General features: G+C 47.1%; 1 protein-coding gene across 1 annotated transcript in view; it reads right to left on the reverse strand.

Annotated features, from left to right (window-relative positions):
* Window positions 1–4842: 4842 nt before the first annotated feature.
* Window positions 4843–27585, reverse strand: part of SLC6A11 (solute carrier family 6 member 11) — a 141294-nt gene continuing 118551 nt past the window's right edge. Inside the window, exons 9-14 of the mRNA XM_077116557.1 lie at window positions 19263–19375; window positions 15801–15938; window positions 12328–12430; window positions 11524–11624; window positions 10803–10973; window positions 4843–7122 (exon numbers count right to left, since the gene is read on the reverse strand). Coding sequence (XP_076972672.1) covers window positions 6970–7122; window positions 10803–10973; window positions 11524–11624; window positions 12328–12430; window positions 15801–15938; window positions 19263–19375 — 779 coding nt within the window. The 3' untranslated portion in view covers window positions 4843–6969. The remainder of the gene's footprint in view (window positions 7123–10802; window positions 10974–11523; window positions 11625–12327; window positions 12431–15800; window positions 15939–19262; window positions 19376–27585) is intronic.

The following is a 27585-nucleotide window of genomic DNA, read 5'->3' on the forward strand; positions in this document are numbered from 1 at the left end:
AGTTTTTGCAAGCAGAAGGTGGGGATGGGGCGGGCTGAGGATGAATTGTGCCCTTACGACAAGAGAAGGCTCTTTGTCCTGGACCCTCTGGTTGCCAAGTTCCAGCCCAGTTCTCGCTCTCTCTTCACACTCCAGAGCTTGGACCACGGGGAGGGGCCTTGGGTTTAGCAGCAGTGCCACCTGGTGGCTGATTTGGTGCCACCAGGGTGTGAATGGGCAGCTGCCTGCCAGAGCCCAGGACTCTGGATGGGGGGCAGTAATGAGGACAGCAGGCATGGGGCTCCTTCTGCCCTACTGGGGACCTGGGCAAGTCAATAGCTGCGTGGTGCACAGGGAAAAAGCCGAGGACTCAGGTTTGAATAAGAACTGAATTTGATAAACCTGGCTCTGAATTCCAGCTCAGCTGGTGTGATGTTGGGCAAGTTCCTCCACCTCTCTGAGCCGCTTTCCAATCCAGTAACATGGAGATAAATAACAGTTGTGGTGGTTGTTTTGAGGTTTATTGAAAACGCTCGACCCTATGCCAGGCGCATGTGAGATGCTCAACAGTGATATGGGCTGGCACTCCGCCTTTTCCATCCTCTGTCAGGGGCTCCCGGAGATTAGACCCAGACTCCTCCTTTGGGCTCCCCCTCAACATCCCCAGTTCTGGAAGTGTCCAAGCTTCTGCTCAGACCAGGCCACTAAACCCTTCTCAGTTCAGGAACAGCTCGCTTTGGAAGACACTCAGTAGGGAGGCAGAGGTGCAGGGGTGGTTCGGTGGTGGAATGCTCCATGCAGGAGAACTGGGTTTGATTCCTGGAACATGCCCCCCACCCCCACCCCCCCAAAAAGGAAGCAGAGAAAATGTCTGGGAGAATAAGAAAAGCCAAGTTTCAGCTGGAACCGGGCTGACGGGAGGACCCCCCTGGAAAAGTCAGGCCCACACCAGCCTAGAGAGGTCAAGGTCGTGGAATCCTTGGCCCAGGCCCCATCCGCCCACTGCCCCTCTCGTGGTTTGCACCTCCGGCTAGCCCTCCTCGCTCACACCGACCTCAGCTCTACAGCCCTGGGCCTCCTCTTGGAGCATTGCATTCCCACCCCTCCTTCTCTTTCCTCCCGGCTGCAGTCTGCAGGGCGATTTCTGGAGGTGCAGCTCCCGCAGTGACACCAGCACTCCTGGAAGCTCTGGATGGCTCCAGTGTCCCTCGGTAATGACCAGTGGCCCTGATATTTTTTTTCTGATATTTTTATAATGCATAACGCCTCCCGGTAACTCTTGTATGCTTCCCAATAATCCTTCATTCCCCCCACGGCCCCCTATTACTCTTATACCCTCCAGTGACCCTCCCTACCCCTGTCACTCCCGAAAGGACCTATCACTCCTGATGGCTCTGTACAATTGTACTAGATTCCTAGAAATCCCCCTCCCCACCTCTTTCAGGCCTCCAGAGCCCCCAGTGGTCCTTTTCACTCTCAAAGTCTCTAAACATTCCCTTGTCCATCTTGGTGAATCCCAGAGGCCCTTTATCATTTCTGGAAAACCATGGAGGCTTCCAGAGGCCGGTATGTCACCAGAAGTTTTTTTGGAGGTACCTAAAGACCCTCAGGCTTTCCCTAAATGGCTCCATCATTTTACCATGGCCTTGGGTGCTCCCAAGTCACAGTGGAGGCTGTGGTGGCACTCGGCAGCTCCCAAAGGTGGTTTGTGGAAAGAGCTTGGGCCTTGGAGATAAAGGCACTTGGGGCTCTTTTCCCAGCTCTGCCACTTTCCAGCTCTGTGACCTTAGGATTCTATCTCTCTGAGACTGTCTCTTCATTGGTAGAATGTGAAGACCATGCCAGCCTACAGGGTGGTTGAGGACAAAGTACAAATATGACAGAGCCAAGCATAGTTTCTAGCACTGAGCAGGCCTTCAGTGCCTGTTTGTTCCCTTCCCTTCCTCATACCTGCCCACTCTGGGGCAAGCCAGGCACTTGTTCATCAAACCCTTTGCCCCATGGAGCACCTCTTCTGTGCCAAGGACTTCACCAGGTGCCATCCCTGACAAGCATGCTGTGACCTGACCCCCTTCCTCCGTCAGAGATATCAGGGAGGGGCCACCCAGGCTCACAGCTGGTGAAGGCGCACGAGGTGTTGTAGATGCAGAGCAGGGACAGGGAGAACTTCGGTTTCTGTTCTGCTTCCCTAGACATCTGTCTGCCTCTGTCTTTGCTCAGACTGTTCCCTTTCTTCAAAAGCCCTTCCTCATACTTCCTGCCTGGTTAAATCTTCCTATGCCTCAGGGTACAGCCAAGTCCCACTTCCTAGCTTAAGTGGTTGGGTGCACGAGTTCTGTTTAGACCCAGGTAAACCTTGGTTCGAGCCTAGTTCCTCCTTTTACCAGGAAATATATCTGGTGTATCTTTTGGAAAGTTAGTAGCAGTTTATAAACCTCAGTTTTCTCATCTGTGGAATGGTATGGTGAGGATCCAACGAAGTAATACAGGTCTGACACTGAAACAGAGTAGGTGCTCAATAAATAGTTGTTCTTAGTCTTACTCTTAGCACTGTGTGAGCACTTGGTCCATGGCCCATTCTTCTCTAGTTTTTTGTGGGGTTGGCTCTTACACTTCAGTTGGATTGGACACTCTCAAAGTAGGGAGCATGCTACTTCTTCCATAACTCTCACAAAATGAGAACTTATTCAAAGGTGAAAGACAGAGAGGATCTAGAGTAGGCACCAAAAACCATTTTTGCTTCCTCATGGGTAATAAGGGCTCATTTACTTTTAACAGTCCAGGGGCATGCACATGAGCTGGGAGTACAGAGGAATGAGTTCTTATAGGATCTTGGGCCAGCTGTGTTCCCTCTCTGGATCTCATTTCCTACCCCTTTCTATAGATGGCTAAACTGAGGCCCAGAGAAGAGGGAAGTCTTTCCCAGGGCTGCATTGGAGAGTTCAAACTGGCTAGAAAAGGCTGGGAACAGGAGGCAGAAGACCTCTCCTCTTGGGCAACTGCAGGACTATGAAGAGCAAAGACACTGCATGTCCCTGGTTCTAGGTCCTACACAGGCATAGAAGAGAGTGGATGCTCATAAAGGCCTGCTGAATGAATGAAAGGCTCCAATTTTCCAGTTTGAAGCTCTCAGCAGAAAGTGCCTGATCTTTGGTTCCTGATCCGCTCCCTCATCCCAGAGGAAAATCTCTTAGGCCTGAGTTATCCACTGACGTCATTTCCAAAGCTCCCCTCCCCTTCTCTGGTTTAGTTGTGCTGTCTAATAGAGCTAGGCTGCAGAGTCATAGTTGGCCAGCAGGGGTCGCCAGCACAAACACTGCAGCTTGCAGGGTCTACTGGGTAAATTAATGCCCCATGTTGCCAATTCTGTAGGCTCAAGGACCTGCAAACCAGGTTTCCAAGACAGCCTCTTCTGGTCTAGCTGCTGACAGCTACTTAATACAAAACACTTTTAGACATGAGCAGGGAATGATGACTGGGGTTAGGTGACTGCACCCATCCCTACATCTCTATGAAGTTATGAACTGTTCAGGGACCCTCTACAGAGAGATTTTATCAATTCTTGATTTCTGCGCATCCAAATTTGTGGAGAGCTTTCCGTGTGAGAGGTTACCACATCAGAGAAGCTTAGAGGCCAAGACAGGTTCAAGGGGGCCCTGAGATCAGGAATTTTAAGCAAGAGTCAACCAGACAGGAATGAACAGACACTGTATGTAGATGGCCTTACTGTACCATGGGCTGGCAGGACAAAATATGTTCTCACGGTCTAGAGCAGTTGTTTGGAAAGCTCAGACCCAAGTCTAGAGATTTTGCTTCAGTTCTGAGCAATATCACAAACGCTCTTTGACCGTGAGCACTATTTATGAAGGATAATTATATCCAGTGTGAGTTTGAGCTTTACCATTCATATCCATGAGTTCACGGAATCTTCCTATCACCTGGCATCATAAGAGCTATTCTCCCCATTTTAGAGATGAGAAAACCGAGGCTGGTAAGGGTAGATCCTGGAGTCTACATGAGGCTTACAGACTCCAGATCCTTATCTCTTTCCTCTCCACCCTGCCTGCCTCAGACATTATAGTCATGTCCTAGGGCAGGTGCCTGAGTTTTGTGGCAGCTGTTCCTGCTATTAGAGGTGCCTATTGCTTTCTTTGGGCCTTGAAGCATGGAAACAATAAGGCACATGGATTGAGGGGTTGGGATTTGGGATGAAATGGACCTGAATTCTCACCCTGGGCCTGCTGTTGGCTGGCTGTGTGACTGTGGGCAAACTGACTGTCTTCTCTGCGCTTCAATTTCCATCCGCAGAATGGGGCAGTGAAGGTGCTTTCTTTATGGGATGGTCGTAAGGATTAAAGAAATGCCTTTTGCAGAACTCCTGGTACACAGTAGACCTTCCATAAAAGGAAAGGAAGTGTGACCTCCTGATCCACAGGGTGTTTCATTTTGTAACACCAAGTTGAAAATGCAAGCTCAACCCAGAGAACCAAGCTGGATTTGCAGGAATATCACAGAGGTGACGAACAAGCCAACAAACAAAAAAGACACAGGGAGAAAGAAACATGTGCTGGGAATAACCACATGATAGTGTGTTCATTTCTTTAATTTTTAAAAATGAGTAAGCAGACAATCTTGTGCCCTTTGAATACCAAAAAAAAAAAGTTCATTATGCAAAACAGTACAACTTTGTCATATTTTAATTATACTGTAAATATTTCAGAAAGGATGTATTGTTTCTATTGAATATCAAAAAGTCATTACAATGGTGTGTCTCCCCTGCACCCGCATTTCCCTCCCCACCCCCCAAAGTTACCCAAATACTAGTAGGAAATTACAAAAAAAAAAAAAAAAAAAAAAAAAAAGGCTCCCGCCACCCAGCCCCGTGAGTAGTGTTAAATGAGTCAAGTGTTAGGTGCCACACGTACGATGCCAGTGCACTGAGATGACAGACCACGGGGATCTGTGCATCTGTGAAAGTCCTTGGTGGAAAACCGTAGCAGCAGCAGTGGAAGGCTCCCTCCTGGGGACCTGCTGAGATAAGAGCAGGGGAGGATGGACGCAAGCAGGGGTGTGCCCGAGCCCGGGTCTTCCTGGGTCCGCAAGATGAGACATCTGGGTGGAGAGGCCGGGCTTCCGAGAACAGGATGGGTGGCTTGTCTGTGAAGAGGTGGGCAGGTCTGGGCTGGATGCACTCACAGAGGGGTCCCAGAACCTGGCATCCTCACCTGCCCAGAGGGGTGCCGGGAATCCCTGTTAGCAAACCTGGGCTCCAGGTGGAAGCGTGCCAGAGCTGAAAAGCTGGGAGGTGGGGGACTTGGGTGAATCAAGTAGATGGGCCCCCTGTTAAGCTAAGGTATGAGCCAAGTCTCCTTTCTTTCAGGCCTATAGGAAACTGCAGTCTTAGCCTGGAGAAAGCCTGAATTTTCATCAAAAGAAACTGGGAACATAAAGAGAAAGGAAGAAGCATGTACTTCTCCATCCCCAAATAACTCAGAATCGAAGGCAGTGGCTTGACGTATAATCCAATTACAAGAGAAGAGAGTTGTCAGCCAGAGAGGACTGAGGCCAGGCTCCGAGGGGAGCAGCCCAGCCTCCTCTGTGGATGCCAGCTATGCACAGGGGGGCAGTGGGGCCGCCCAGTTCTCGCCTCCGGTGAGTGGATGCTTTCTCCCCTGTCTTGGCTCTGGAGCCTCTAGGGAGGTTTGGCTAGGACAGGAAGGATTGGGGCAGAGGGAGTGGTGGGAAAGGGGGGAGGTAAGTGGACAGTAAGGGGGAGAAGAGGCGGCTCCGCTGTAGCCCCCCCCCGCCCCATTGCAGGCTGGTGGGAAGTCCTAAGACACACATCCCACAGAGGCAGGAACCGCAGATGTAAGGAGACCAGACACTGCTTTCTGACCCAGAAAACCAGCCTCCATGGCAAGCCAGAGCCCCGGCTCCAGCCAGCCCTCAGCACCGGCTAAGACAGAGAGGCAGAGCCAAAGGGGAGAGCACATCACCAGAAAGAAGGAGCCTTTGTCATGGGGGGCTGAGGGCCCCAGGCAGACCTTCCACAGAGCGGGCCCTGCTCATAGATGAAATCAAACTCGAGTTTAGGGGGAAGCACACATGACACCATCACGTCATTTCCATGATGAAACCTGATTTTAAATGCATGGGGTTGTTTCATAAGCAGGTGGGGGGTGGGCAGGGATCAGTCCTTACAAGTCTTCAGAAGAATCCAAGACCGATGGCAGGTATGCAAGCCAGTGAGGGGCTGCAAAGAGAATCCCGGGGAGACGATGCCAAAGGCCCCCAGAGACAGCCCGATCCACCCTCTGCATTTGGGAGAACGGGACTCCGAGGCCCGGGGAAGGTCACTTAGTGAGCTGGAAGCACAGGGGGGCCTGCACCCCAGGAGTCCAGAGGCCCGGCAGGATTTTGTCTTCTCTGCCTTGTGGCCTTGCTCTCTGCAAACCAACTGCCAAGAAGGTCATGGCTCGAAAAGAGAAGCTTTGAAGGAGAAACCCTCCCTGGGAGGGCGGGGGGGGGGCACAGAGGAGGGGGGCACAGAGGAGGGGTAGTTGAAGACGGTCATGGACAAACATCGGATATGGAATGGTCAGTTAAAAGGCCCATGGGGGGCACGGGCAGGCATCAGTCGCCTCCCCACCTTCCCCACAGCTCAAGTATAAAAGTTTTACAATATTATACATTTCTTCCTAACCCCTAGAAAACATCGATTAAAACCACAAGAAGATTCTGCTAGTTACTGTACAAATATTATCCCTTTGCAGTGGTTACTTACATAATAATTGGGGGCCTGGTGGGGAATGTGACTTTTTAAACCAAAGTGTACAGTGGCCACCTTAAAATTAACTTGTTAATAAATCCTGTGCAAAACAAGCAAAGCCCCTATCATTAGGTGAAGTACGTGTTTCAGGTATTCATTTATGCACATTGCGGGGCGGGTGGAATCAAAAGTTAGAAGGGTCCGAGGTGACGGGCGGCCGCTCAGAAGTGCGTCTCCTTCTCTGTGATGGTGGCGATGGTCCCGTCGCCCTTGCCTTTGGGGTCACAGTCATTAACCATCACCGTCCGTGGGCCTGCCCCAAGCTTGCCCCGCATTTTCAGATCGGCGCTGGGGACCGTCAACTTCCGGAATTTCTAGATGGTTGGAGAAGAGAAGAGCTGAATGAGAGGGGTTGCCAGGCTGCTGGGGTCTGCCCTGGCCCCTCCCAGGGTGGACGCTGCCCATGGGGCTGGGGAGTCACCATCGGGTCCGGGGCCACTTGGAGCTGTGTCCCTGACAGTGAATTGCCCTCTCTGGGTCTCAGTTTCCACATCTGGAAAATGGGAACAGTAGTGGCACTGACTCACGGCGCTGAGTGAGGTGTAAGGAGAGGGCAGGAAGAAGCTGAAAGCAACTGGGATCTGAGCGGTGTAATCGAGCTAACATCCCCATCCCTTCTCTTGTCCCTGCTCCCCTGCGGGCTGCTCTGCAACTCGCTGGCTTTATTTATTCATATTTTTTGACTGGCAAGGAAATAATAAACTCTTTTTATTCAAAGACAATATGCTGATGTACATGGAAAACCTAAGGAATCTGAAAAAGTGAGTTTAACCACTGGAGCAGAAATGGACTTTTTAATAAATGGGACAACTGGGGAAAAAAAGAGTAAATCTACCAAGTCACAGAATACAAGGTCAATTTACAAAAGTCAATTACATTTATGTATACTAACACACAAGTGGATGTTGAAATTTAAGAATATCACTCATAATATCAGCCAAAAGACACAAAAGTATTAGGGATAAATTTTACAAATATCCATAAAATCTGTATATTGAAAGATACAAAACAGGCTTAAATAGTTGGAGAGATATACCATATTCATGGATCAAAAACTTCAATATTGTTGATATAAATTATCCCCTTATTGATCAATAGATTTAATGTAATGATGGTCAAAATATCAGCAAGCTTTTTGTAAATAATAACACTGCTGTGTCTTTTAACCTCTCTGAGCTGCCTAGTTCTCACCTGCAAAATGGGATATAGATGCCTACCTGCGACGGCTGGGGTGAGGCGAGCGGTAAGGAAACTCTAAGGTTCTTTATAGGATTGCCAGATAAATGGGTAATTTTCCCCCAGAAGGCATGTCACTATGCCTCTGCCTGACCAGGGGAACACAGAGCCTGGTGAAATGTGCTCCTAGGGCCATGCTCAGAGAAATAACCATTACTGCAGAGGTGGGCTCAGGACTGCCCACTTCCACCACCACTGAAGAACTCAGCCTCACCACTGGGCAGGGGTGTGTGGATGAAATGGCTACTGTTCCCACTCTGCAGATGAGAGGGTGAGGTTAAGGATTTCTAGATGGTTGGAGAAGAGAAGAGCTGAATGAGATGGGGTGAGGCTAAGAGCGGACTCTGAAAACATGCTCCTCCCACCACAGCTCCTTCCTATCTCTTGGCTCAAAGTGGCAGCACCTGTCAGGCCCTTTGCCTGTGCTTCCCAGTTTCCCCTGCGATAGGACCCCAGGCCAGGATTTGGCAAGCCCTTTCTGGGCAGGAAATCTTTTCCCTGGGGAAGGCTGGAAGGACTTTTGGGTGGCCAGTTTCTCATGATCAAGGGTCTATCTCCTCTTTCAAATTCTGCCATGTCTAAGAGGCTGAACCTGCACTGTCCTAGAAGGATTAAACTGGCAAGCACACCTGTGCGGAAGCCTCCCACGTGCCCCCCATACACAACAGTGGTTCAGGGAGAGGGCCGTGAAGTTCGGGTTTGAATCTCAGCTTTATCACCTAAATTGGGAAAGAAACTGAACTCTGGGCCTCAATTTTCTCATCTGTAAAAAGAGGATAGTAATGCTACCTGCCTTTTCTGGCTATGGGGAGGCTCCAATGTTAGTTTACCCAGGCACAGCACTGAGCACGTTACCTTCTTTTTAGAATCACGTACCCTTACAGAAATTCTCTGAGGTAGGTGATAATGCCCCTCATCTTTCCTTTCAGGTCCTTTTGGTTGGCTGAGAAACTTTGTGGAAACTGAGGCTCAGGCAGGGGGATGAAACAGCATGAGTTCTCTCCAAAGAATCTGCAGAGAATTCCCTCTCTTTAACCAGCCCTGCTGCCTGAGCCTGTGATGTGTGACCCCTGGGAGATGAAGCAGCTTCGGGAAGTGGCCTCACCTTCCTCCTTCCCACACCAGGCCTGAGAGCATCTCTGGAGGATCTGTAAGGATACACTCACCAAAAGGCCACCTGGGAGCTCGGACAGGGAGTGTGTCCACAGGCCAAGGTGGAAAGGCCCCAGGACAGCTCCCTCTGGACACGATTAGTCAGAGGTCAGAAGAATTAACCAATTGCCCGGGAGGGCAGCCTACTCTGGGGGTGTGTGCAGGGTTAAGGAAGGGACAGGTCCTCTAGACTGGCTCTGTCTGACTGGATGCCCTTGGGCCTCTCCACACACACCACTTATCTTCTTCTCACTTGGCTTGGGAGACAAATATCTCCTGGAGTGTGGTGCTAGAGCAGAGACAAGGCCCCAGAACAGGGCCTGTCCAGACCAGAAAAGAAAGCTAGTTTGACCTTCTCTGCAGGAGGTAGTAGAGCGCTAAACAACAGCACAGACCCTGGAGCTGACCTCCCACCACTTAGAAGCTGTGTGTCCTTGGGCCAGTTGCTTCACTACTCTGTGCCTCGGTTCCATCCACTGTAGAATGGGGACAACAAGAGTCTGTACCTCCTAGGGTTCTGATGAGGATTAAACGACTTAAAATTTGACAGTGCCTGGCACACAGCAAACTGCTGAATAAACGAGAAACTAGCTCCATCTGATTCACTGGCTGGGTGGAAAGGAGACCGAATAGATAGCTCATGCTCTAAGAAGGACAGACTCAGGCTGAAATTTGATCTGCTAACAAGAGACTCCATATTGCATGACTCTGTTTATATGAAATGTCCAGAAAAGGCAAATCTAAAGAGGCAGAAGGAAAATTCATGGTTGCCTGGAGTGAGGACAGGGATTAACCATCAGTGGATCTGAGAGGGTCTTTCCCGAGTGATGAATAAATGTTCCAAAACAGATTCATGGTGATGGGCATACAACTTGTTAACATCGTAAAACCATCATATTGTACACCCAAATTAGGTGAATTTGATGATGTACAAAACATACGTTGATGAAATGTTGAGGAAAAAACTGCTACTTTTTGGCCCTATGATCTTAGGCAAGTGACTTCATTTCTGAGCCTCAGTTTTCCCCATCTGTTAAATGCAGAAAAAGATGCCTGTTCCCGTGTTGCTCTAAAACTAAGTGTGATACAGCATGCGGAAGGCCTGGCTTGGCAATGGCACAGGACAGAGGCCCGTCCCCTCACCCCAATGCCAGGCCCTTTCCCTTTGCCCTGGGAACAGGGACTTCAAAGAACAGGACACTAAGAGCTAGATTTGGTGTCCCTCTGGGTTCTGGGTCCCAGCCTAAGTGCTTTCCATATGGGAACTCGCTGTCTCCTTACCACGACCTCAATGCACAGTGAGGTGCTGTTGTTATCCCCATTTTACAGATGAGGAGACTGAGGCTGTGCTCATGGAAACTAGCTCCCCAGAGGCCTCACAAAGAAGTGAGAGCACAGACCCCCATCACGTCGAGATGATGGACTCCTGCTGGGTCTGCGAACCCCAACTTCCCTGGGACACAGGGTGGGGCATGTTTTCACCATGCCCGCTGTCAAGGCAAGGGAGCCGTGGCTTGGAGGGGCGCCGGAATGTGCCTGCACTCAGTCAGCCCTCCCGGAGGCAGAGCTGGTGCCCCGGCCGGGCCCCGCCTCATGGCCACCTCACCTCGGGCAGTGAGCCCTCTGTCTTCCACAGCTTGATGAAGACCCAGAGCGGGACGCACAGCATGGAGGACAGGGCCATGAGCCAGCCGACGCCGTAGCCCCAGGCGGGGTAGGTGTAGACATTGTTGTACTTGAGCGGCTTGTACTTGACCAGGAAAAAGATGAAGATCCCCTGTGGAGAGGGGGGACAGGTCAGAGCAGTGGCCCCCAGCCCTGCTTGGTCCCGGAGCGGCAGGGAGGCCAGCAGCAGGGGAAGGTTGGCCCCGCCGTGACCGCCCCGGAGACGCTGCCCCGGCTCCCGCTGGCATCAGACGCACTGCAAAATGCAACTCTGCAGACCCTGGGGCTACTGTGGGGCCCCCCCGACCTCCCCACTCATCCTCACCCACGCGCTCTGCCCCAGCCGCTGCCCAGTTAGGAAGTTCTATTTCTCCTAGGCCCTGCTCTGAGTTGGTTTCAAGGCTGCTTTCCAGAACGATGATGGTCTGTGAAGACGTGTGAGATGGGCTGAGGTACCTACAGTGCCAAGGAGTGTGTGATGAGAGATGACTATTTTTTTTTTTATTTATTTTATTAAACATCAGCCCACAAAGGCCCCTCTGAGGGGCAGAACACAAGCCACGGCATCCCCCTCGGTGCTGCAGCCTTCCCAGTTAACAACCAAGTAAAACCTTCTCTCGGACATCTCCCCACAGCTGGGGCATGCCTGGCGGCGTCCTTACCGCGCAGATCCCTGGTGTCACAACCTTCCAGCACCATTTAATGAGTGACAGGGGCCGATAGCCGATCATGTCTTCGATGTTATCATAGAACCGGTTGCTTCCTGTCCGGAACAGAACAGAAAGACACACACCACCCCCCAGAGAATTTGTGCATGAAGACTCAGGAAGAAGGCTAGGAGCATTTGATTTCTCCAGCTTGTAGCAGAGAAAACACACGCACACTTGACCTTATTTACAGCTTAAAAACTTCCAAGTCTGTACCTATGTGAGGTTTCAGAATAAGCTGCAATAGGGGGGATTCTGGGCAGTTTGGTGCAGGCAATGGTGAGGGGTTTCTGGGAGAAGAGCAGACTGGCAGAGGTAAGGAGCTGGCCACCTGGCATGAGGGGTGGGCTCCAGGCTCTGAAGGGGAGGGCCTGGGCAGGCTGCCTGTCACCTAGCAACCCCACCGAGCTGCTCAGTTTGGGGAACAGGAGGATGGGAGGTGGGTTGCAATGGGGGCCAGGCACCACGTGCTGCCCTGCCTCCATCAACATCTCGCTGGAGATGTGGTGATGACTGCCCATATGGCAGATGGGAAAACTGAGCCTCAGGGGGTCCTTCCAGACCCAGTGGGCTCCAAAGCCTGAGCCCTGAATCCTGCACTACAGTGCAGGGACGCAGAAGCAAGCACATCTGACAAGGGGGAAGGGTCAAGGGCATACCCGAGAAGAAGGAGGATGAGGCAAACATAGCCAAGACCCCACGTCCACCCGGGGCCTCGGGCACCAGCCTCCCCGGCCCCCCAGCAGGGCCTCCACTCACCGTACACCCAGCCAATGCAGACGCACTCGAAGATGGCCACAAAGAGAAGGCACATCCCACTGGCGGCATAGGAGTCAAAGAGCTGGAAGATATACATGCCACCCTGCGGGGCGGGTAGAGAGAAAAACGGATGGACTGGCGGATGGGGGGGGGCCACCCAGGTGGGCAGGGCAGCCCAGCAGGCCTCAGGATGGGTCCCCACTGCTCTGACAGGCCCTAGTGGAGTAAAATTCTGCCAGTACAGACTGCTTCTCCCTCCTCAGGCAAAATCTTGCATGCTCTGCTCCCGGGCGTCCGTACGCCCCCATACTCCACCCTCTGGGGTCCGCTGGGATTGCAGATGCTTTGTCCTGTTCAGTTTCTCCTTTTCCCAGCTCCCCAAGGGTTAGGACCTAGAGGTAGGACAGCCTCAGCATGCCTCCCTAGTGGCTGTGACAGCCTCTCTGCCTCTAGCCTTCCCCTCCCCAACCCTCCCAGACACCAGCTTTCAGAGAGACCTTTCTAATATGCAAATCCACCCACATCACTCACCAGTTAAAAATGATTCTTTGGCTCCCTCAGCCTGCCAGTTAGGGATACTGCTCTCCTCACCAGCCTCATCTCCCCTTCCCATCAGCTTCCCTCAACACAATCGCTCATGTACCTCGGGACGGTCTTACCTCTGAGCCTTTGCATATGCTGTTCCCTGTTTGTTTAGTATGTTCCTTCAAAGATCACATCAAATATCACTTCCTCCAAGAAGTCTTTCCTGACAACCCACTCTCATTTGTTCTCTGGGTGGCCCTAACACATTTTGTGGACTCAGTGAAAAATAATGTATCCCCCTGCCAGCTGCTTAAGCTCTGAATTCCCACAGGAGAAGGTGACATGCTAGTCTACATTGTATTTCCAGCTCTTAGCACAGGGCCTCGCGCACAGCAGGTGTCTGATGAATGTAAATTGAATCATGTGGAGTATGAGCACCACGAGGGACTATCTGTTCTTCCATTCATCTCTGCAGCCAGACCAGGGATAACAGCTCAACTGCCCACAAGGGCAGACAGGTAAGGGAAATGAGAAAGGTGGCTGGGTGTATACTAGGGAGTAGTGGGGACTGTGGCTAACAGGAGAGGCCAGGTCCCATCTGGTCACATACTCTGGCCCATCACTGCTGCGGGTGGCAGGCCTGGGTGTGGCCAGATCTGCTGATTTTCCAGGAGACACCAGAGATCCAGATGTTCATGGGAAATCTTTCTGTCTTTCATCACTGGTATCTTCTCCATGTAGTTAAAAAAAAACACCTTGAGGACTGAACAAAACGAATCACTGGGCCTATCTGATCTGGGGTCCCCATCTGTGACAGCTATAGTGCAAATAATGGTCCATGAGAACAAGGAGGAAGTTTGAAGCAGCTCTGTGACTAGTCAGGGCTTGACTCTGTGCTCCTCTGCCAGGCCATGGGGTTAAAACCTAAGACCACCCACCAGTTTACTCTCCTGAGGGTCTCCTTCCATAATGGTCATACAATAAAAAGAAGAAACTCTTGCTCAGGGTTCAAAAGCACTCAGTTCCATTTTAACTGCTTCCCATGTCTTACTCCAGTTAATTCCTCAGAACATAATTACAAATTAGCACTACTGTTCTCCCCCAAAGTTCACAAGGGGAAACTGAGGTGCGGAGAGGGGAAAGCGCTTGGCAGAGGACACCCAGTAAGTCCTGGGCTTAGGGTTGGGCACCAGTAGCATGGCTGAGAGTTCACACTCTTAACCACCTCGCCACACGGCCCCAGTGGAAAAGAAATTTGTGGCCTATTTTTTCCTTGGAGCTGAGCTTTAAATGTGCATAAATGAGGTAGCAGATCCTGCCAGCAATTACTGTGAAGGCCGAGGCTGACACGGCCCATTTGGCAATTCTAACTTCCCTGATGTAATCGCTCACAGACATTCCTCTCTGGGGGTGGAGGGTTGGCATGTGAAGCCCAAACGTTGGATTATTAATGTCTTGAGCTATTGCAGCACTGGCTCCCGGATGGTTCTCAGGAGCCACAAGGAGCTTCACGGGCAGAGCTAAGCCTTAGATGGAGAGTGGTGAGCATCCAAGGCTCTGAAAGCTGGGATGGCAGGTGTAGCAGGCATTCCCCATGCCCGCTCAGGGCAGTAACACTCATACCAACCCTTGCTTTTTTTATAGCCCCATCCGTGTTAGCCTTCTTAATGATGGGGTGAACCCCCTCCAATTTGTTTGTGGGACAAAAGACTCTACTTTGCGTAATTAATCAGCACTTAATGAGGCCCTGTTTGCTTGGCATGCCGGGTTTCCGTGCGTGGGGAAGAGATGAGGTGGGAAACGCTGCACCATTCATTTGCTCGAACGCTGATTATCGCTCTCATTAATGTGACAATGACTAGGAGCAGTAATCAGACCAGCCACCAGGCACTGGGTGCCCACCCAAGGCTGGGCACTGAGATGGCATCAAGGGCACAAAGCCTGGCTTCTATTCTCACGGGACTTACAGGCCGGTGGGGGAGACGGACGAGCAGATGGGATGTTGTGACAGCAGCAGAGATGTGTGACCGAGTTTTTGAGTAAAGTGCAAGGGTCTGAGGGCATGAAAGAGGGAGGCAATGCTCAACTTGGAGGGCTGGGGGAGGGAGAGGTAAGCAGAGGAGGCTTCCAGGAGGAGGTGGCATTTGAGCTGAAAAGAGATGATGAGTAGGTTCAACAAGGTGGCATCAGCCCAAATGCTTTCTAGGACGACCTAGAAATCATCAGTTGTTTTTACTGATTCTGAGGTCCCTCATTTCTTTCCCTATTTCTTACAATATCTCTTCTTGTCTCTAGGCAACGGGTTTTCCCTTTCCTTGTGGGTGTGAATATGGGAGGAAAGACATCTAATCTCACCTTCCAAAATAGTTGAGAAATTTTTCATTAGAGAGGCTGGCCGCAGGAAGGGAGAGCTTTACAAGTCTGTCTTAATTTGGGGGTCATGGTGAACTCCTCCTGCCCTGCAGCCCCAGCAGGGACAGGGAGAAGAGGGGTACACAGGGAGCCCTGAGGCTGGAGCCAAGTTCATTATGCTTGTCTATTACCAGAGACTCCCCAGAAAAGCCTGTTTGAACTTGAGGAAAATCATAAGTGAGGAGTTTAGGGGTCAGTAGCTGACACTGTCCCCTTTACCCAGAAGTTAAGAAGGGCCCAGGAATCAAGACACACATGATCACCAGGTAAGCCTGGCATTTCCCGCTGTGAGTTTTATTCCCCTGTTACTGACATTGGCTACCTTTAGCTGAGCACTTAGACCTGCAAGACACAGTGCTAAGGGCTCAGTGAGAACTTACACTGATTCTCTCAAAAATCCTTCAGGGAGATGAGAATGCCGAGTCATAGAGAAAGGTCTAGATGTGGTCAATTGCAGAGCTGGGATTTGATGCCGCACTTGCCTAACCCGAAGCCCATGCCCTGAGCTGCAGTGCCACACTTTCCTCCTCACTCACCTCTGTGAGCATCACGAGGCCCAGGAAATAGGAGATGACCGACAGGGCCAGGATGAGCAGCTCCCGCCGGTAGCCCCTCCGGAAGACCTTGGGGTACATGTCCACCACAGCAGTGACCAGGCTCTCCACACACACAAACTGGCCGGGGCAGAGACGATGGTGTCAGGTCCAAGGGAAGGACGGTCCCAGGTGTCCCTGGCTCTGTATGACAGAGCAGGTCTGAACCCTGGGCGTCCTTCCCCTCCAATTGCCCACACCAACTGATGGCCCAAGAAAAAGAATCATCCTGACCCTCACAGAGCTCCGTCGTGCTCATTTAACAGACGAGGACACTGAGGCTCAGAGACGGGTCTGAATGAATCAGCAAGGAAGTGACAGAGTCAGGATGTGCCCCGGGGTCTCATGACTCTAAATCTAGTTCCCCATTTTCTCCCCGATGCTGCCTCTCCTCTGAGTGTGCTGGACCCTCTTCTGGGGTCACTGATTGAAACGAGACCTAGTGCCTGCCCTTGAGGCAAGACAAGGATCTCTGTAACTATCCTTAGAGCTGAATGTTCTGCTGGTGACAGGCTCTGATCAGTGTCTGTGGCCAGGATGTGGGTCTTGCTCATTCTCCAAGATTGCAATTGTTCCCTGCCCTTTGCCTCTGGTGAGGAAGAGCACCTCCGCCAAGATGGAGGGCAGTCAGGGGTGAGCCAACACCCAGCACCTGTTTCCTCTGGGTGAGTCTTTGGGCCTCTGCCAAGCTGTGCAGGTATATATTGCAGAGCCTGAGCCACAGAACACCTGCATCCCCCTGTGCTGAGCATAGGCTTAGGCACACTTTAATGTCCAACTCCTACTCAACCATCAATACCCAGTCCAAAGATCCCAACACATTAAATCACCTCCTCCTCAGGGTTCTCATGGCGCTTTGGACAGACCTCCTTCATAAAGCTTTTCCTGACCACTCCTCTTTGCCCCCCAACTCAAGCAGAAGATCCCTTCCCCTCATACAGTGGGACACTTGCTTATTTCTATCTCCTAGTAAGAAGGTGAGGGCAGGGGCCACATCATTCTCATCTGTGTATTTTCAGCACTTAGTACAAAGCTCTTGGCACAGAGGAGAGGCTCGGAAAATATTTGAAAAATGAGCAATAATAATAGCAACCATCTGGTGTTTACTGTGTGCCGGGTCCTGTGCTAAACAGTTTACATACATTAATTGCCTTAATCTCTCTGTTTTCTAAATGAGAACACTGAAGCAGAGGGAGCTTAAGCAACTTGCCCAAGATCACACTGGTATTACACAGCAGGGCCAGGATTTGAATCAAGCAATCTTATTCCAGAGCCTGGCTTTAATGGCTGGGCTGTACTGCTTTGCAGCAGGAAGGAAGGCAGGAGAAGGAAAGGAGTTTTTTACTTGTCACCACGTGGGGAGAGTCCCCTTCCCTGGATCTACTTCTTGACCTCCAAATCCCTTCTGATTCACTTCTATCTCTTCAGGAGAGGAATTTCCAGCCTCCTTGTGCACAAAGGCATTGAAGCACAGAGAGGTGAAGTGACTAACACAAAGTCACACAGCTGGCAAGTGGTAGAGCTGAGACTCAAGCCCAGCTGTGTATGACTCCAAAACCCAGGCTCTCAGTCTCCAGGCTACCCTGCTTCTACAGCAAAGGCTGGCTCCCCTCATTTCCAGATGCTCGAAGTTAGGAAAGGAGATGGGATTCAGGGAAGGTTGTTCACTCTGGATCAAAACTGAAGAGACATCAGAACGTGTGGGCTGATAGGCAGAGAGACCTAGGTGCATGTGTCAGCAAGCTACTTGGTATCCTTGAGCCTCAGTTTCTTCATCTGGAAAATGGGGATAATGAAAGGGGCCCCTTGCTCATAGGGACATTATGAACTAAAATGATGCTGTAAAAACGACGTCCCACCTGGGCACTAGAAAATGCAGCATAACTGGGAGGGGTCGGAGGGTTCAATCACCCTCTTTGCCAACTCCCTAGGGACCCAGGGCCACTCCCTATCTATCACCCCAGTGTGCTGGCCCAGCTCAGCCCCGGTGACTCGCGAGCTGAGGCCCCAGCCCCTGCATCCCTCTGCCAGGCCAGTCCTGTCGCACAAAAGCTGCTGATCAACGGCATCACCCCACACACACACACAACCCCCAGGCCTTCACCATCAACAATGGAGGGGAAGATTATCAGCAGAAACACCTGGTGCCTCAGCAGCTTGGCTTAGCAGCAGTTTTTGCAAAATCCATTCAGTGGAAGAAATTGGACTTGGCTGGGTTGACAGATATTGCCAGCCAGAGGGCTCGTGGGTTAAGTGACTTGTACGAGGTCATGGGTAAGGGCAGCCCCTGGCCAGGCCAGCTGGGGCATCATCCTCCATACCGTCAGGGAAGGAGGAGGCTGGGTTAGATGAGACCTTCTGCTTAGCCCGCAAGACTCGGTTGGCAAGAGCGAGGGAGGTGTTTCAAGTGTAAGAAAGATGAAAGTGCATGCTTCTCAGTGTGTGCAGAGAAAGGGAAAACGTGTGCAGATGGATAAAGTGCCATTTCTAATTCTAGACCCCTCACTGGGGAAGGAAGGCTGCTGAGTGGAGGGTGGGTCAGAAGGAAGCCTACAGGTGGAGATGAGAACACAGGGAAAGGGGGCCACGGTGACCCGACACGGAGATGGGGAAAGGGAAGAGAAGGGTCTCTTCTCTGTCCCTGTGCCCTGAGGCACTTTGGTTAGAGTGGGACAAGTGAGCTGGTAGGGCTGTTGCAGGGACACTGCTAACCAACAGCCTTCTTGGAGAATTGCTTATGTTTGCCAGGTGGTGCAGTTAGGTTAGAAATAGTTCAGCAGAATGGCAGTATTTAGCAATTAAAAAAAAATTGAATTGGGAGTTGGGAATTCCAGGTAAGGGAAACAGCTTATGAAGAGTTGGAGGGACTTGAGCAGATGTGTTTGGCGGTGATTGTGGGGACCCTGTTGCTGGCCTGGAGGGAGTGTTGGGAAGGAAGCAAGGTGGGGGCAGTGGGCAGAGCCGTGGCTACCAGCCTACACCCCAGGGGTCATCAAGAGAGCAGCAGCCAGCCTTCCTGCACCCCCGGCCTCCCTGCACCCCCCCTGGCCTCCCTGCACCCCTCCCCTGGCCTCCCTGCACTCCCTGCACCCCCAGCCTCCCTGCAATGTCCCGGCCAGCCTGCACCCCGAGCCTCCCTGCACCCCCTACTCCTGGCCCCGTGTTTCCCTCCCCTGGCCCTGTGCTTCTCCCTCCTCCAGCCCCTCACCTGGCTGTCCAGACCCAGCCCCCAGCCTCCCTGCACCCCCCCCACCCCCGGCCTCCCTGCACTCCCTGGCCTCCCTGCACCCCCGGCCTCCCTGCAATGCCCCGGCCAGCCTGCACCCGGAGCCTCCCTGCACCCCCTACTCCTGGCCCCATGTTTCCCCCCCCAGCCCTGTGCTTCCCCCTCCTCCAGCCCCTCACCTGGCTGTCCAGACCCAGGAAGATGAGCATCATGAAGAACAAGGTGGCCCACAGCGGGGAGAGGGGCATCATGGTGACAGCCTTGGGGTAAGCGATGAAGGCCAGGCCAGGGCCTGGAGAGGGAGGAGAGAGAGGGCGAAACGTGGGGTGGAGTCCTCTCCCTCCCTCATTGGAGTGTTAACTCAGTCGGCCCCTCACGAAGGGCTCCCTCTGTGCCAGGTGCTGTGCCTGCTTCTTACTCAAAGCCCTTAACTCTCCCAGCCACCCTGTGAAGGTGATCCTCTGAGGAGGCCCAGTGTGCAGATGAGCAAGCGGAGACACCAGAGGTAAGCAAGAGGGTGGAGTCTGGATGGGCCAGGCGTCAAACCCAGGTGGGCCTAGCAGACAGACCTGTCTCCACTGTTCTCACCTGGAGCCCTCAGGCCCAGCCCAGAGAGCCTAACGCGGCCAGTCCAGGGTGAGCCGAGGACCCGTCAGCCCGATGACCCCAATGGAGGGAGTCAGGGGTCCAGGCTTGGAGAAATGCTGTTTGTGCCCCTTCCCTGGGGGCCCCTCTCTCCTTTCCCGGGGCCACACTCACTTATTTCAGCTGCTCCACATAAAGGGCTTGGTCCGCCAGCCCTTGGGATGAATCTTAGGGGGACAATCCCCGGTGTCCTAGCAAAGCGGTTAAGGGCACAGCTCTGTGGCCAGGTGGCCTCGGTGCAAACCCTGGTTCTCTCACTATTTACTGTGATCTGTGTCTATGTTTTCCCAGTTGAAAAATGGTGATAATAAAATCCTACAACATATGGTACTCTTGAGAATTCAGTGAGATGAAACAGAATACGGAAAGCACTTAGGCTGGTGCCTGCCCATGCAAAAAAAAACAAAAACAAGCACTCAGAAAGGTAAATGCTCAGTAAATGTTAGCTCTGATTATTTGTTTTTTTTTTCATTTTATAAAACAGCTTTATTAAGGTATAATTTACTTTATACCTTATTTTAAGGGTACAGTTCAGTGTACTCACCCTGATAACCCGACTGCAATCAAAACATAGAACCTTTCCATTGTGCCCCTCTACCACTTCTATTTCCTGTCATCACTCTGGGCAACCACTGATCTGAGGTTTTCACTTTTGATTAGCTTTATCCATTCTACCTAGGAGTGCAATTGCTGGGTCATATTGCAAGGGTCTACTTAACCTTTTAAGAAATGCCGAGTGGATTTCCAAAGGAGCTATGCCCTTTTATATTCCTCCTGCCACTGTTCAAGACTTCCAGTGGCTCCACATTCTTGCCAACACTTGACATGATCAGTCTTTTAAATTTTAATCATTAAAATAGGTATGAAGAGGTCTACCATTACTGGTTTAATTTGCATTTTTCTGGTAACTAGTGGTGTTGAGTATTTTCAATATGCACTTTGGCTATTCGTATATCTTTTTCTGTGAAGTGCCTGTTTGAGTTTCTTGTCCATTTTTATTTGGTTATCTTCTTATTGAGTTTGAGAGTTCTTATATATGTTTGGGATATAAATCCTTTGTCGGAGAGGTATTATGAATATTTTCTCTCAGTCTGTGGCTCGCTTTTTCATTTTCTTAATGGCATCTATTGAAGGGCAGAAGTTTTAAATGTTCCAATTACTTTTTGCTAGCATATAAGAAATAAAGCTTTCTGTTTATTGTTCTTTTAACCTGTGACCTTGCTAAATTCACTTATTACTTCTGGTAGTTTTTTTTTCTCTTATACGTTCCTTGGGATTTTCTATGTAGTCAATTGTGTTATTTGTAAATAAAGACAGTTTTTATTCTTCCTTTTAAATCTCAATGCTTTAAAAAAATTTCCTACCTTATTGCATGCTTTAGGAACGCCAGTAAAATAATGAATAGAAGCAGAGAGAACATGCATCCTGGCTCTGCTGTCAATATTTCATATTCAGGAAATTCACATTGGTACAATACTATGAACTAAATTACAGACTTTATTCACATTTTACCAGCTTTCCCCTTACTCTCCTTTTTCTGTTCCAATATCCAATTCAGAATCCCACATTGCATTCAATTGTTCTATCTCCTTCGTCCTCTCCAACCTGTGAAAGTTCCTCAGTCTTTTCTTATCTTCCATGACTTAACGCTTCTGATGAAGACTGGTCATTATTTTGCAGAATGCTTCTCAATGTGGGTTGGTCTGGAGTTTTCTCACCATCAGACTGAGGTCAGTTATACATTTTTGGCAAGGATACCACAGAAGTGCTTTTGTGCCCTCAATACCAATAAGTCTTATTACTGGTGACACTGACCCTAACTACTCAGTTAAATTGGAGTCTGCCAGAAGTTTCTTTACTATAACGTTACTATTTTTCCATTCATAATTGATAAGTATATTGGGGAGATACTTCAAGATTTTGAAAATGTCCCTTTTCTCCTCAAACTTTTGCCTGATTTTAGCATCTATTGGTGGATCTTGCCACAGTGACTGCTGTGGTGTTTGTCTAATGGTGATTTCACATTTTCCTTATTCCCTTTCCATTTTTCAACTGAATTCTTCTGTAATAAAGATCTGTTCCTTCATCTGCATTTATTTATTTATTTGATTACTTATATTACTATGGACTCCCGGGTATTTAGTTTATTCTATGGGTCATCATTCAGTAGCACCATTATATATACCACTGCTCAAATTGTTCCGGTTTTGATCATTGGAAGCCCCTTCCAGGTTGACTCCTGCCTCCTTTTGATACATCTCCATCCCTGTTTTGAGCACTTCCTTATTTTCTAGCATCACCAAATGTTCCAGCTTCATCTTGTCTTGCCCAGCACTTGTACCAACTGCTTCTCCAAGGAGCCGTGGCTCCTTTTATGGGAGAATGGTGCTTAGAAGCCAAGATCTGTGCCCTCAGTGTGCTCATTGCTGCAGGGATGCCATTGCTTTTTGCAGAGCACCAAGCTAGGAAATACATGGATGTATATTACACACACACAAATATATTTATGTGCCTATTTGTATCTAAACTGAAAACCATAAATTCTTACTGATACTTCCAATTCTAGCCCAAAGTTACAATTTACCCTCCTTTCCTTTATTAATAACTTCTTTCTCTGACAGTGAAAAAGCTACAATACATTTACCTATTGATTCAATTTTAACATGCTTACAAAATAGTCAAAGAATTGCTAACCCATATCCCTGCGAGAAAGATTTACTGACAAGAGCACACTACAGTTATTTTCATCTTTAGCTGTATAATATCCACTCAAAATACAGTTTTCTAAAGTTACTTGGGTTAGTTCTTTTCTTTTCCATCCCCTTTAGTGTGGTTACACAATTCATTTGTAACACAGTTAAGCTCACTTGTTACTGTTTCTATTTCATTTTATATTTTACCTACAAAAATTATTTATTTATTTGGGGGATGTGTGAAATATCACCATGGTTCTAAGAGTCAGAGCTAATAAAAATACATACTCAATGTTGCTTCCCTACTACCTCACTTCCAATTGTCCCTTCTTTTTCACTTTTTCCTACCCACCCTCTTGCAGGTAATTAATCTCTTTAGTTTCTAGTTATTTTTCTATAGTTCTTTTGCACAAATGAGCAGAAATATTTTCCTATATCCCCTTCTTTCTCGAATCATGGATAGTATACTATAGCTACTTGCTTTTTTTTTTTTAACTGAACAGCATATCCTGTAAATGACTACATGTGAGTTCATAGAGATCTCTGTTTCATTTTTATAGCTACACAGTCCTTGATTGTGTGGATATACCATGGTTTATACAACTAATATCCTCTGTATGGGCATTTAGGTTGTTTCCAATATTTTGCAATTACCAATAATGCTGTAAAGAATAACCTTGTAGATATATAGCAAAGTTCCTCTTTAGATGAGCTAGGTAACCAGTCTGCAGACCTACCAGCTATGTAAGAGAGTACCTCTATCTATACGGCCTCACCAATATAACATGTTGCCAAACTTTTTGATGTTTGCTTGGTATTTCAGGGTTGTTCTAATTTGCATTTCTCTAATTATTAGTGAGTTTGAGCATTCACTTGTAAGTTTGGGGGCCATTTTTAAAAAGGCCCATCTTTCTTTTGTGAATTGTCTTTGTCTTTTTCCCATTTGGTCAAGTTTTAAGAGTTCTTGACCCTTAGGGTTATCAGCCCTTTTTATTACATGTTGTGGATATTTTCTTCTGGGTTGTCATAGTCTTTGTCTTTGTTTATGGGGTTTTCTTGCCAGGGATTTTTTTATTCCTATGAGTCAAATTTGTCTTTTTTTTCCCCTCAGTTTTTCTGAGTCATTATGAGAGTGCTATTTCCTCTACCAAGGTTAAAGAGTAATTAAGCCATATTTTTCTCCTGGTACTCTGTGGTCTCAATTTTTCTACATTTAGTTCCCAATCCATTTGGAGTTTATTCTTATGTATGGCATGAGACAAGAATCGATTTTATCTTTTTAAAAATGGCTACCTGTTTGCTCCAGTACTATTTCTCAAAAAGTACATCTTTAGTCTACTGATTTGAGATGCCACCTTCATCATAAACTAAACTTCCATATATCTGGAAATTCTATTCAATTCCACTGGTCTATTTTCCATTATTGCATATTGTTAATGTCTGGCAAAGCTAGTTTCCCTTTGTGACTTTTCTTTTTCATTATTTCTCTTTAGCATTAATTTGTCTAACTCCATAAAATAGCTTGTTGGTATTTTCATGGCTAATTCAATGCAATTCAGTTGCACCGACTTCATAAAATAACTTAGGGAGATCTATCATCTTTACAATATTGAGTTGTCCTATTCGAGAACAGAGATGTTTTTCCAATTGTTCAAGTCTACTTTTATATCTTTCAGTAGCATTTTAACATATTGCTCACATAGGTTTTACATATTTCTGGTTAAATTTATGCCTTAGCATTTACTCTTCATTGTTGCTATTATAAATGGGATTTTCTTCACCATTATGTCCTCTGTTTATTGTTTGTGCACATGAAGGCTACAGATTTTTGTATGGTCATTTTTAAATTCTGCTATTTTATTGAATTCTTTTGTTGTTTGAGTTAGGTTTTTATCATATTTAAAAGCTTAAATAGACCAATCTATTGGTCTTTAATAAACCAATCATCTCTGGGGATGTCCACGGATGCTATTATATAAACTGTAAATAGAGATATGTTTACTTTTCCTTATCTAGTCTCATGTCTCTAATTGATTCATATTTTATAACTGCATTGGCTAATTTTCCTAGTTAAAGATTGAGTAGTAGTGGAGATAGTAAGCACTCTTGCCTTGTTCCTCATAGTGGAAATACCTCTAGCATTTTGCTATTAAATAAGACACTGGCTTTAAGAATATTATAGGCATATGTATGTTTATGTCATCATTTAAAAAATCCCTCAATTTTTATTTCCTTGAGTCTTTTATCATGAATTGATGTTGAATTTTATCAAAGGCTTTTTCATCATCTATGGAGGTAATCTTATGACTTTTTTCATACATATACTAATATGGCATATACAAATGGATTTCCTAATATTGAACCAACCTTGCATTTTTCCTGGAATAAGTCCCACTTGCTCATAGCATTTGACTTTCTTTATGTGGCGTTGGATTCTGTTTGCTGATTATTTTATCTGGTACTTCTGCCTCGCTATTCATGAGTGATGTTCATCTACTGATTTCTTTCTTTGCATTGTCATTACCTGGCTTAAACACATGTCATATATGCATTCTAAAGGGGGTTGGTATGTTTTCCTTCCTTTCCAATGCTCTGGACTGCTTTCTAGAGCACTGGTACTATCTGGCCTTTGATGGTTTCGTAGAATTCTCCCTTAAAACCATCTGGCCCAGCACTTCTCTGTGGGGGTATTTCCCCAATGACCTTCTCTATTTCTTCTACGGAAATGACCCTATTTAAGCTTTCTATATCATGTGGAGTTAATTTTGGTAATTTGTGTTTCCCTAGAAATTGGAAAATATCCATTTCATCTAGTTTTTCAAATCATGCGCACAGGGGTCTGAAAAGGGGCCTCAGCATTTTAAAACTGTTCTTCTGCTTCAATGGTTCTTTTCCCCTTGCCGTTTTCTATTTTGTTATTTATGTTTTCTCCCCTTGATCAAGTTATCTAGTAGCCTGTTTAAATTGTTTAAAAAAAAAGGATTTTAATGAATTAGAGCTACTATTTTTTTATTCTCTACCTCATTAAATTCTGCTTTTATCTTTATTATTTTCTTCCTTATACTTTCTTTTGGCTTACTTTGTTGTTGGCTGCCTTTATTTTTTGAGCCAGGAATTTAATTAACTTGCTTTCTTTTATTTTTATTGATAAAAATATCTGGTACAATGAATTTTCCTCTGCTCAATGCTTTAAAAACATTCCATAAGTTCTAATTGTTATTATTCTTTTTAATAAAATCCCATAATTTTGATTTGTATTTCCCCTTTTATCAAGAGTTTTTAAATAGGAGTTATGTCTTCTCACTTAATTTCCAGGTGGAAGGCTCTTTTTTGTTTTTGTTAGTAACTTCTAGTTTTATTTCATTGTGATCAGAGAGCATTGTCTGATATCATTCCAATTTAATGGAAATTACTGATACTTCTTTGTGACCTAATGTATCAAAGTTTCGGGAGTTATCTGAGTGTGAATATGCTGTGGGCATGTAAGAAGAATGTGTATTCTCTATTATCAGGATTTAGGGTTTGATAAATATCCATGAACTCTACACTGCTGATTATGTGGTTGAAATCTTTTATCTTCTTATTTTACTTTTGTCCACATGGTCTGTCTGATAGTGAGAAAGGTGTTTTAAGTCTTCTATTGCTAGCATGTATCTCTCTCAGTCTTCTGTCATATCTGGCTGTTTTGCTTCATAAAGACTACTGCTTGTTATTTGGTATATAAATTATATATATATAAAAAAATACATATATATATATATGTATTTTTTTTTGTATGCTGTATGGCAGGGTCACATTTCATTTCTTCTTTTTCCATGTGAGTATCTCGTTATCACAGAACCATTTGTTGAATTCTTTGTTTGTTTTTGTTGATTTCTTTGGTTGTTTGGGAATGGGCGGGAATTGAACCTGGGTTGCCTGCATGGCAGGCAAGAATTCTACCACTTGCACCCCCATCATTTGGTACATATATATATATATATATATATATATATATATATATATATATATATATATATATATATATATATATATATATTTGGGGGGGGGGTGCATGGTCCGGAATTGAACCCAGATCTCTCGCATGGAAGGCGGGCATTCTAACCACTAAATTACCCGTGCACCTTGGCACATATATTTTTATACATGTTTTACTTTCCTTGGGAACTGTGGTTTTTAACATTACAAAATATCCTTCTTTATCATGTTTAATGCTTTGGGGATGAATTCTCCTTTGTCTGATATCAGGATTGCTATCTTCGTCTTTCCCTTTATTTTCAGCCTTTGTGAATCACTTTGTTTTAGGTATGCATGTCTCCTGAATTGGAGCGTATGGTTGGGTCTTGCTCTGTATCCAAGAGAAAGTCACTTTCTTTTAATAGGTGAATTAAGCCCATTCACATTTATTGACATGATTGATGTGTTTGATCTTAACTCTATCAACATATTTTATAATTATGTATATTTTTATACTTGTGTTTTTCTACAAGATATATATTCATTGCTTGTTTGTATTTGTAAATACTTTTGGTATTTAGAAAGGTTTGCATTTTGTTTATACTTATGCCGTTATAAAAATGCCCTCAGTTCCTTATTTGATTATTTAACATTTTATTATCTGGTTTAGCATACTTTTTACCCTTTACCACCACCTACTGCCTATAGAACAATGAGCTTTTCCTATTTTCCTTTTCCTTCACTCTCCATTTTTAGTTGAACTGTTTCTAGCTTGTAATAGTATATAGCTTTTATATTAGTCCTCCCCTCTCATGCCCACATTCTTAGTCTCAGGTGAGTCCATATATATTTTTAAATGCTCATCATCATTCCTTTTGCTTAAGATTCCTAGTCATAATTGGGTAGGAGGGAACTCAGTAGGTTCCTCAAGAGAGACTAATGAGGGCAGAATTCCCTAAGTTCTTGTATGTTGAAAATTGTTTCTCTAAGTCCTTGATATCTGAAGGAAAACTAGGCAGGATATAAAAACCATGATGTATTTTTATTTATTTTTTTAGTTATTTAGAACTGCTCCTCTATTTTTGCCTTGCTTTGTATGTTGGTTTTGACAAGTCTGATGCCAGTATAATTCTTTTGCCTTTATAAGTTACTTGCTCTTTCCTTTACTGTGGAAACCTTGAGGGTTTTATGTTTATCTTTGAAATCT

The sequence above is a fragment of the Tamandua tetradactyla genome, chromosome 9, assembly GCF_023851605.1.
Source record: "Tamandua tetradactyla isolate mTamTet1 chromosome 9, mTamTet1.pri, whole genome shotgun sequence".
Lineage (NCBI taxonomy): Eukaryota > Metazoa > Chordata > Mammalia > Pilosa > Myrmecophagidae > Tamandua > Tamandua tetradactyla.